The sequence below is a fragment of the Perna viridis genome, chromosome 4 (genome assembly GCF_037379345.1).
Source record: "Perna viridis isolate PV_CMFRI_1.1 ecotype Kerala chromosome 4, ASM3737934v1, whole genome shotgun sequence".
NCBI lineage: Eukaryota > Metazoa > Mollusca > Bivalvia > Mytilida > Mytilidae > Perna > Perna viridis.
Window position 1 is genome coordinate 21,586,226 of NC_142448.1, and position 12,554 is coordinate 21,598,779.

Sequence of the window (12,554 nt, forward strand, 5' to 3'; positions counted from 1 at the left end):
AAAGAATTAACTCTCTTGATATTTCCTCATTAAAACAATCTTTGTTGAAACTTTTAATTAAATGATTTGAGTATAACTCATTTACTATAAAGATCACCTAGTTCTGGATTTTACCTTTTTCAGGAAGTGGCATAAAATAAACAATTTTACCTGTTTCTATAATATCTTTCACCATAGCAATTTTATATCCTGAAATAAAAAGCCAGAAATAATTGTAAAATGGGTTTTTTTATTAATATATTTGTATATGAAAGAATTATTAAATAAAACAATTAAAATGATGGAACCTATCATCTGTTCTTATTGGGAAAAAAAATATTCCTCAACTCAGACTAAGAAAACTTTATTTGGATTCAGCATGTATACAACATTAACAATAAGCTCTAGTGAACTTTTAACCAAATATAAAACAGACATGATAACATTTAAAAATATATCAGAACAAATAGCAAAGCACAGCAAACAAAGCAAATAATTTGTATTCTATTACTACGGGCACCCAGTTAGCAGTGCCTTGCTGGATTTCCATCATCATCATCATCAAAACACAGCATCAATATGCAAGTTAATAAAACATGCATAGTTTTCAATTGGACTTTTCTATACTTTCATATTTAACTACTGTTATTAATGATGGCTAGCAAAAATATGAAATAAATACAACTAGATAAAAATGCATATATACCCAAAAGACCAAGATGCCCATCTCTAAATGTCTTAGTATAGAATAGGAAGTGATTGTGGTGCTAAACTGACCCTAACACAGCCCAACTAATCACATATAAGGTTCAGATAATATTTAAACAATTCCTATCTATTTTCAATTAAAATTTCTAATCAATTCGATTAAGGGTTAGCAAATGTCCCAAACATGAGAATCATGTGATTTGCAACATATGAGAATCATATGAATTGAATGTGGTATGTTAAACATGTGTTTCAGCTAACATACGATTATCACATGATAATTATAATTTGATATTAACATGCTAGCAATTGCTTAAGTTGTATACCAAATAACAAATTGTTCAGATGAATGATAATGCCAAATTCCTGTATATTCAATTCTTTTAAGAGTAATATGATACTGCAAACCTGACCTATACAAAATTTTGAGTACAGCATGATATATACATTCCATTTTCACAACCTTTACAAACCTTGACTACATGCCAGATTGATAGCTAATATTCTATTCCCAACCTTGACTACATGCCAGATTGATAGCTAATATTCCATTCCCAACCTTGAGTACATGTAGAAATAACAGCTATATCCATTCCCAACCTTAACAAACCTTGAGTACATGCAGGAATGACAGCTGTATTTCATTTCCAATCTTCACCAACCATCGGTACAGCTTCTATAATGGGTATATTAAATTCCCTACCTTCACAAACCTTGAGTACATGCAGGAATGATAGCTGTATTTCATTCCCAATCTTCACCAACCTTCGGTACAGCTTCTATAATGGGTATATTAAATTCCCTACCTTCACAAACCTTGAGTACATGCAGGAATGACACTGTATTCTTCTGTGTACACCACACACTTTTTTTCAACTTTTTCTTTGTTCCAGGTGGGGGGTTGCACAGCATACAACAAAAGAATGAGTTTCTAGATTTTTTTTCTAGAGACATAATTTTAGCAGACCCACTGAATGGATCCAATACACTGCTATATTTTTCATCAATTAATGGCTTGCAAACACAGGGAAACAAAAAAAATATCTTTCATTTAAAAGATTAATGATGAAAGGATACACATTTCTGGGAATTTACCAGAATCCTTTCAACTCAATGAGGTCTTCTGCTGGTGATTTTCCATAGCTTCCCAGTGTGTTTTACATGGAAATTAACTTTTTTCGTTGATCTCCATTGCCAAGAAGGGGGTGCATGGTATAAACAAATGTGTGTAATACATGTTAGAATACGGTAGCTATATTCCATTCCCCACATTAACAAACCTTCAGTACAGGCTGGTATGATTGGTATATCCCACTCCAAACTTTTACTAACCTTGAGTACAGGCTGGTATGATAGGTATATTCCACTGGCCTTTATTACTGCATTCCATTGTAACAAAAGTCTTTTCAGGATAGTCAAAGAGATAATATTCATTATCACAGGCAATGTCACATTCATATCCAGTATTACCAACCTTGTGTCGACATATTTTTGTACCATGTAATGGTTCTGGTAAATAACCAGGCCAACATACTCTTGCTGAAATATATTATCATATTAAACTTCAACACAAATCTGTAGACATTTTCCTTGCTGTTCCTGGACTTTAACCATGATCTTAACACATCAGGTAATTCAAAATAAAAGGATTGTAAAACGAGTTTCAAACCACTAGGATAAATTTGTGTTAATAGAAATCAATATTACTTACTGATTTAAAATTTGTTCAAGAAGGGTGACACCAGCCAACATAACTAGCTTAAGTTCTGTCTGAGAACTATGGCCATTTTTGGCTAAAGTGACTTAAACCCACAGTAATGTCCAAAATTTAATAGGTGTCTCCCATATCATTGAATCTTCCATTAGTGCAAAATGCATTTCAGTAAATCAATCCTATTGCATTCTTAATGAATTCATAAGGCCAAGAAAAACATATGTCTGTTTAATGTTACTCTTCTTATTCAATTTTTTCTGTCCACCCTAGCACATTTTATTGGTATTTTTTTATGACATGCCACTAAACTATCATTTTTAGGTTAAGCACTATTCAAGTCATGAAATCCTCCCATAATTGTCTATACAAACAATTTGAAAAATAAAATTATACCTACCTACCTGATCTTTTTTTCTTCCAATGTAACCTTAAACAGATATTTTATTTTTCTTGGCCTAAGTTTTTTTTTTCAATTTCCTAAAAATTTTAATCATTGTGATATTAGTTAATACTCAAAATAACAAAAAGATCAAGTGTCTATGAAGAATGAAGACAAAAGTGCCTTACTATTTTACAAACAAGATGCTCCCAGGAGCTTGAATCACTCACCTGGTTAAAGTTGGTATTTCAAGGGCAAAAAAATTAACAAGGAGTTGTCCAACAATTTTGACTCAAGAAGACTTTGGTAGGACTATCATAAGGATCATTTCAGTGATTGAAAGTTTCTTCCTTTCTATTATAGTTTTCAAGATATTGGCTGAAAACTGTTATAAAAAAACAAAAGCCTCCAAGGAGCCTGTATCACTCACCTGGTTGAACTCTGCCTTTCAAGTGCAATATATTAAACAAGAAGTTGTCCAACAATTTTGACTCAAGAAGACTTTGATAGGATTTATCATAAGGATCATGTCAGCAATTGAAAGTTTCTATCATAGTTATTATTAGTTTTCAAGATATTGGCTGAAAACTGAAAAAAAAACCTGTCATTTTTTTCACTTTCAAGGGCAATAACTCTTACAATGAGTTGTCTGACAACTTTTATCCCTAAAGACTTTTGTAGTTCTAATAAGGATCATTTTAGCAATTGAAAGAATTTGGCTAAACCTAACATGTTTGGAGATATGTTCTATTTTTAGTTTTGAGACGGATCAAAAATCCCCACATCAATCTATACACTATACCCCAAGGAACATTCATACCAAGTTTGGTTCTAATTGGTCAAGTAGCATCAGAGGAGAAGATTTTTGAAAGAAATAACATTAAAAATAGCAAAAAAATGGCAAAAAATGGCAACAACTCCAACATGGCTCAACAGATTAAAATGAACATTAGACCACAGATAGATCTCATCATGCTGAACACTTTTATACGTGTCAGAATTTGGCTAAACATAACGGTTTTGGAGATATATGTGAAAAACTACTGTTTGACCCCTATGTTCTATTTTTAGTAATGACAGCCATGTTTTTCAAAGGATCAAAAATTCCCACATCAGTTCTATGCAGGATAACCAAAGGAGCATTCCTACAAAGTTTAATTCCAATTGGTCAAGTAGTGTCGATCAGAAGAGTTTTGAAAAATTGTTAACGACGACATATGACAGGAAACTTGTCAAAACTAAACCCTATATAAACAGGAAACCTGTCTAAACTGAACCCTGCATAGACAGTTTAGTTTAGACAGGTTTCATTGACATCATTTTTACCTCTTATGTCTATCTGAAATGAACATTGATCTGTTCTGCTACTCCCATCACTTGCTTGTAATCTATATAAGTGTGGACCAATGTCTTCATAAGATGTCAGTTTGTTCGGTCCTGAAACAGTCAGTTCTATACTAGGACCAAAGTAGCCTGTTAACTTTTGCCATGTGCTTGGTTCTATAACACTGATGTTTCTAATCTGGTCATCAACATACTCTATCCTGGATGGTGGACAAAATGGAAACTTAGGGGGAACCTCATCTGTAAATAGATTACAGACTAATCAAACTAATCTATAGTTTTCGTATCTTAGGTAATATTACTTCTAGTAAAAAAAATTGTTCAAATATACCCTCACTATTTTCATTTATACCACAATGTAAAATGTTAAGTGGTTAAGGATAAGGATTTTTTTTTTGTTACTGTATGTGCATTTTCAGTGTTAACTGTTAACTGTGTGACATCTCATATCTAACTTTCACTTTACACAATAGTTCTCTCATCCGATACTCTGGAAAAGATGGGCATTTTTTTTTTCCTTACAGGAAACGTGATATATATTTGATATTTTCTTACTGTACATGCATTTTCAGTGTTAACTGTTAACTGTGTGACATCTTATATCTACTTTAACTTTCACTTTACACAATAGTTCTCTCATCCGATACTCTGGAAAAGATGGACATTTTTTTTCCTTACAGGAAACGTGATGTATATTTGATATTTAGTTATTTGTACAGTCGTAATTCCTCTGAGGATTGTTAGGTACAAGTTCATCTCCACTGTTTGTCCATTTTCCCACTTCCACATTAAGTTACTATTTTAGCTTTCTCCTGATTTATGTTACACCCTGGATTATTACTTGCATTGTTCGATTATTTAAGGGTTATATATTGTAAACCTTTTCAATGTAATTTAAAGGCAAGCCTATATTTGATCATATCATCCAGATTTATTCCTCTAACCGTGTTGTTTACCTCACTGCCATGGCAGCCAGAGGTAAGCCCATGACCAGGAAAGTTGGCTGTTGGTGCCCAGTTTAACCCCTTGTAAGTAACAATGTAAGGTTTAAAATGACATTACCAAGCTAAGCATACAGATGACATTACCAAGTTAAGCATACAGGTGAAGTTATTAAGTTAAGCATACAGTCGACATTATCAAGTTAAGCATACAGGTGACATTACTAAGTTAAGCAAACAAGTGACAGTACCAAGTTAAGCATTAAAGTGACATTACCAAGTTAAGCATACAGATGACAATACCAAGTTAAGCATACAGCTGACATTACCAAGTTAAGCATACAGATGACAATACCAAGTTAAGCATACAGCTGACATTACCAAGTTAAGCATACAGATGACATTATCAAGTTAAGCATACAGCTGACAATACCAAGTTAAGCCTACAGATGACAAAACCAAGTTCAGCATACAAATGACATTACCAAGTTAAGCATACAGGTGACATTACCAAGTTAAGATACAGATGATAATACCAAGTTAAGCATACAGGTGACATTACCAAGTTAAGCATACAGATAACATTAGCAAGTTAAGCATACAGATGACAATACCAAGTTCAGCATACAGGTGACATTACCAAGTTAAGCATACAGGTGAAATTACCAAGTTAAGCATACAGATGACAATACCAAGTTAAGCATACAGCTGACAATACCAAGTTAAGCATACAGATGACAAAACCAAGTTCAGCATACAAATGACACTACCAAGTTAAGCATACAGGTGACATTACCAAGTTAAGCATACAGATGACAATACCAAGTTAAGCATACAGGTGACATTACCAAGTTAAGCATACAGATGACAATACCAAGGTAAGCATACAGCTGACAATACCAAGTTAAGCATACAGATGACAAAACCAAGTTCAGCATACAAATGACATTACCAAGTTAAGCATACAGGTGACATTACCAAGTTAAGCATACAGATGATAATACCAAGTTAAGCATACAGGTGACATTACCAAGTTAAGCATACAGATAACATTAGCAAGTTAAGCATACAGATGACAATACCAAGTTCAGCATACAGGTGACATTACCAAGTTAAGCATACAGGTGAAATTACCAAGTTAAGCATACAGATGACAATACCAAGTTAAGCATACAGCTGACAATACCAAGTTAAGCATACAGATGACAAAACCAAGTTCAGCATACAAATGACACTACCAAGTTAAGCATACAGGTGACATTACCAAGTTAAGCATACAGATGACAATACCAAGTTAAGCATACAGGTGACATTACCAAGTTAAGCATACAGATGACAATACCAAGGTAAGCATACAGCTGACAATACCAAGTTAAGCATACAGATGACAAAACCAAGTTCAGCATACAAATGACATTACCAAGTTAAGCATACAGGTGACATTACCAAGTTAAGCATACAGATGATAATACCAAGTTAAGCATACAGGTGACATTACCAAGTTAAACATACAGGTGACATTACCAAGTTAAGCATACAGGTGACAGTAATTTATTAAACTTACTTGTGACATTAACTGTTTTATAACAAACTTCCTCATTATTAGCATGGTCCTTGGCTCTAAATATAGCTATCATATTAGTTGTACTAACTGTCACTAAGATTGTGGCAGTCACTGGTTCTACTGTGTATGAGTCTACAGAACCAGAATTATCTGTAACATTGGACTGAGTCCAAGAAAATGATGAGTAAAGTAACTCCTCTCTGGAAACTTCACATTCTTCAATAAATGCTGGTTTAGTCACATCTAAAATTTAACACAAAATTTGGTTATTCATATTGACAACATACTTATGAATATTATTAATATTTTGATAAATAAATGCTTTACATGAATAAAGATAAGATCAAAAGCCCCATTTAAACTGGCCTTTTGAAATTAGTAATTGATAATAAGCTATAATACCATATATTTTGCCATGAAAATACATCAGAAGGCAATGTTGAACAAATTGATACTATTTTGTGGACAATATCTTTTATTCTTACTGACTGACAATTTCTTTACTCCAACCAGGAATTCTAATAGAAATTAACAGTAGAAATTTAGGGCACACTAAATAGCAATTAACTAATTTTTATTGGTCATCTTTTCTTGAAGATGAAAAATATAATCCATAAATAGCACAAACTTAGTCTAAGCAATAAATACTATGAAGTCCATACCCCAACTTGTACATGAAGTTGATATTGGAAAGCATCCAAAATTAATAACAATGTACAGTATGCTCCAACTATGGAGCTATACACAAAATATGAAGAAATCAATTTTTTGTGACAAAATATTTTTTTATCATTCCATAAAGGGAAAAATGGCAAAGTCCCACAAAACAGGAATTTGAACATTGGACAGCACCCTATATTGCTTACAAAGTATTCCCATCTATATGAAGCCACACACCAAATTTGAATCAATCCATCCACTGGGTGCCCAAATAATTGGGATCAATTTGGGCAGTCAGGCAGACGGACAGACAGACAATGTAATTTCAATAAACCATCCACTTGTTGCGTGGGGGTATAATAATCAATACAGTTTAATTTATTTACCTGTAATAGCTTTCCAAGGCCCATAAAAGTTTTTAAAAAACCATTTTCACAAATTATACACTTTTATTTCATATACCATGGTTCGATGTGTATTGGCATGACATAGAGTAAAGATAGAATGATAATGTAGTGGTCAGTGAGACAGGATGACATGAAGACATTTAAATTACCGGTAACCCATATTGCTTTCATTGATGAACTTAAGAATATAAATACTGGGGTCAAGTTTACTATATTGTGATACAAGTATTTGTTACCCACCAACACATGTAGGTATAGTAGCATTCCATTGACCTTCTCCCATCGTTCTATTATAAACACACTGTATCCCTGTTGATGGATCAGGAGCAAATCCAGCTCTGTCACATTTAAATGTTACATTTCCGTCTATCAATAAACTTTCAATATTGATGACTGCACTTCCTCCAACAGGATATCCTGGATCACTGCAGGCTTTTTCTGAATACAGAACCAGATTGTAAATTCCAAATGAAAGATAAATACAAAATAAAGTAAACTGTTATCCCGAAAATTGTCCACTTTATCATGATATAAATACAATTTACATTAAACTTGGAATATGCAAACATTCTACTGCTAACTAAGTAGTATTCTTGTCACATAATTCACTGTATTGTTGTTAGTTATTGCAGGGGTGTAGCAGCCATTAGGAATGCCTACACTTAATTTTGTAATGTGGACAAGAGAGATTTACATTCAGGGTCAATGTAACAGGGAATTTCAGCTTCTATTGCAATAAAGTACACTCCTTGTATATACTATAAAGTCATTGTCTGATATGTTTGAAATTGTATCAAATCTTTGTAACAATCGATAATAATGTTCCGTTTTGAATAAAAGCATGATAATCAAGACCTTTGATTTTTCAATCCTTTATACTTCCATTTCCCATACTCAGATGAAACCCAGACTCATAAAAATAAGGCCAAAAAATATTAATTACTAGATTTCCTTCAGCAACCGTGTTCAACTCATACTTAATGCCAGAGCTCGCCAAAACTATGTTGAGTTTTTGTACCAAGTTAAACTTGTAATGGCGCAACAAGGTTAAAGTCATTACTACAGAAATTTTATTGCCATCATTATGAGCTAATGGACCGTTATTGTTGCACTATGAGAACCAATTTGTTCACCATTTCTTAGTTTTCTTTTCCTTCTTGTCTGCCCTGTACGTGACAACTCAGCGTTCTTTTTTGTTGTTTCACTAGAGGATGCTTACCCCACCAGTGTACCCAGGCCATGCTCCTGCTGTTTTCAGTTGAGTCTGTGTTGCTCATTTAATTCTGTTATTTTGGTTAATTAATATTCTTTGTTGTGTGTGTTTGTTTTCCCTATTTAGTATTTATCCTTGGAAGAAGTTTATTCGATTTTCACTCACATCTTGGCTTCTTTGATTCCACTTTCTGGTACATCATCAAGTGTTATTAAACGTTAATGATTCCACTTTCTGGTACATCATCAAGTGTTATTAAACGTTAATGATTCCACTTTCTGGTACATCATCAAGTGTTATTAAACGTTAATTAAGTTTACTGCTCAAGCTAATAGACATAGCTGTCATTTCAACCAGATGGAAGTTATAACTGGATCAAAGTGGAAAGTGAGGAAACTGTGCCAAATGTTCAAACAGATTAGGGAGACTTCCCAAAGTGACAACATAACTTAGAGTGCAGCTGTTCAGTCTGAAAACGACTTTTAAATTACAACTGAAAATCAAACAAAAACTAGCTCTCTGAATTGTCAGTTTCTGAAAATATCAACCGTGAACCTCCCTATGTTGTCGGACATTGATGTTTGCCTGAATATAGCTGAAATATTGCTGCTCGGGCGTTAAACCCCAACAAACAAACAAAACAAATGGACATTGATAATGTAGCAAAAAGAAAGCTTTTGAGCGTTAAGTGGGGCGATAGCTCACTTTTCAAGTTCCCAGCAGGTACATTACATGTATTTTCCTCAAGAAATAAAATTGAAACCATATCAAGAGGAAGAAAGGGGGTTTAAGTCTAATACTTGTATTTGCTCACTTTTGTCCTGAACGAAACCCAGGAACTATCCCCCTGGATCTGTCACTGATCAGGACATGAGCCATTTCATGGCAGCTATCAATCACAGTGGTATGTCCATCAACAAGTTTGCCACCAGAAAAAAAACTGATGTCTTGATTTTATATTACTTTTTTCTTGATAATTCATTACCAAGGGTCCAGAAATTTTGACAACTCATGTCGGTCATTTTATCAAATTTCAGCAGACATTTATGTCAGTCTTTTACCTATTCAGATCTAGAATAAACTTTAAAAACCCTTTTTTGTAGTTATTTAATTAATGTATTCAATTTCCGATTAGTTTATATGCTATAACCTAATTTGGGTCCGTTTACGCTGAATAATCCGCAAAGCGGATTATGTTTCAGCGTAAACGGACCCAAATTAAGTCATAGCGTATAAAGTAATCAGAAATTGAATACATTCATTATATTTTAATTAAAATTTTTTTAAAAAATGATATATCCATCACTTTTATTAACACTGAGTAAACAGCAACTTTAATTTTCCCACCGTGTAGTAATTCTAGTAAACAAATTGGCTGCCATTTTAAAATCAGCAGCAAGACACTGTTATTTCATTACTGGGAATTGAATTGAAGACACAGTTATTAAAGCAGGAATTTTACATAAACCCGGCAGACATAAAGTTAGTTATTAATTTATTGTCACAAAAATGTTTCAACGTTACAATGTGACTGAAAACGTTTCAGATGTTGACAAACAAAAAGTAGTTCTGTACAAGGTGGGCGTGGCCTAAATAGCAAGTTAGCTTATACAATTGAAACAATGTTGATTTTTGTCAACAAACCAATCAAATGGCAGGATTCTCATCAAATTAAAATATTTAAAGTTAAATATTGGAACTTGTGTTATTCCATCATGTACTCTTGTCTTTTACAAAATATCTGAATGAGTGAACGAGTTTGGTTTCAACTACACATGAACATTTTAACCTGTAAATAAAACATTGTGTTTCTCTGACTTTTTCATCCATTGGCAAACGGCCAAAAACTTCCGAGTGATGAAAAAAATGTTGATTATTTTAAAAATAAAATCGCGAATACATTTTGTATATTGATTTGACTGGGTTGTTGACTTCTGTATTAAAAAGATTCAATCGATGAATAAATAATTTCAAAAAATGACTGATTTGTAGTTTCAGCACCATGTGCTTTCGTTACCACTGAAAGATTGGCGGGAATATGATGGATTTTCTATCTTTTACTTACACTTAAATCAAGTAATAAATGTATGAAAATTCTCTGAGTCACTTCAATTAATTCATATACACAATGGTGCTGCATGTGTACTGTTAATTCAATTATGCAATCAACTAATCAGTTACAGGTAAATCACAGTCACAGGTGGCTGCACATCGGCTAATATTGATGTACACCTATCAATTAATGTTTAATAAACAATTAGGAGACAGACAGACAGACAGGATGTTTGTACAGTAATAAAACCATGCTGGCTGTAATTTATAAGGGTTGACAATTTTTTATGTCTGATATGGGAAAAGGGTTGTCAGTCATTTGCAAAACTTGTCAGTCAATGACTAGCATTTTTTACCGTTTCTGGACCCTTGTTCATTACATAGTGTCTCTTGTTACATTTGATATCACATGCAAGACATGAAGATCCGACTTAATGTTTGTTATGTCAATCATGCCCATAGAGTAGATATTTCAGCTTTTAGTACTATTCTGTGTAAGAATCAGGCAATGAGTGGCACATCGTTTTTCTCAATTTGGTCTTTTTTGCCTCAAACATATTAAAATACATCTAGAAAACAACTGAAAAGCTGTTTAAATTTATCCTGAAGCATTGTTGATGTAGATATTTTTTTTACTGCTCATATAAGGAAAGAGTTCTGGAAAATTTTCCCGCCACTTTTCCATAGTGCATTTCAACGAAATATGACCTATCAATATCTTAAAAAGGCAAACTTTACAAACACTCTGACAGTAAATTCTTGAGGTTATGATGTATAAAGACTTAAATAAATCTGTGTATTTTTTCTTCATGTGCCACACCTTATACACATTTTGCCTGATTATTAGAAGGAGAAGTACTTAAATGCTCAAAATCATTTCCACCACCTTGAACTCCCTACCAGCGCTTTCCACCTGACCCCCTGGGGGCCTTAAATGGCTCCAGACCCCTTGCAGTAATATTATCTACATTTTGTTTCGTGCCTAGCTATGCCTCTGAATTCCGTCACATGAATGACTTGACATATCTGAATATTCCCTCCGTTTTTTTTTATTTATTTCATGTCTACATTAGAACATACTAAGGCACTGTAAGCTTCCAAAGTCCCAGATTCCATCTGCCATACATGTAACCAGCACATCTCCGGTGGAACTATTTCCATCTAGGAAGTAATATTCTGAACAGGTAAAGTTGAAAGTAGAACCATAAAGTGTATTATTAGGAATGATGAAATCAGCACCATTCACACTGACTGGTGTACCACAATCAATTTCTGGAATAGAAACATACAGAAAATAGTTGAATTTTGTAATTGCAAATAAATAAGAGAGATATAGCTATACAGACAAAAAATTGCAAAATCAGTTTTTCGTAAGTTTCTGAAACATATGAAAAACATGTTTTTCATGTGTTCTTAACATGTTTAGGACCAGTATGAAAAACTAAAAAATGGATTTTTTTATTAAAGCTGCATTAGCTGTCAAATTCCTAAATTTGTTTTCTATTGAAATATACCTTAACTTTGAATTATTTCTACTAATTTGTACTTTTCCTGTATAATTTCATCTGATATCCACACATAAAATGCATTAAA

General features: G+C 33.2%; 1 protein-coding gene across 2 annotated transcripts in view; it reads right to left on the reverse strand.

Moving 5' to 3' along the window:
* LOC148619305 (uncharacterized) overlaps positions 1-12,554 on the reverse strand; it is a 125,600-nt gene that overhangs the window by 80,200 nt on the left and 32,846 nt on the right. For both annotated transcript variants that reach the window (XM_088579057.1, XM_088579056.1), the window contains exons 21-26: positions 12,042-12,233; positions 7,937-8,134; positions 6,630-6,872; positions 4,107-4,364; positions 2,020-2,226; positions 151-189 (exon numbers count right to left, since the gene is read on the reverse strand). In XM_088579057.1, coding sequence (XP_088435183.1) covers positions 151-189; positions 2,020-2,226; positions 4,107-4,364; positions 6,630-6,872; positions 7,937-8,134; positions 12,042-12,233 — 1,137 coding nt within the window. The remainder of the gene's footprint in view (positions 1-150; positions 190-2,019; positions 2,227-4,106; positions 4,365-6,629; positions 6,873-7,936; positions 8,135-12,041; positions 12,234-12,554) is intronic.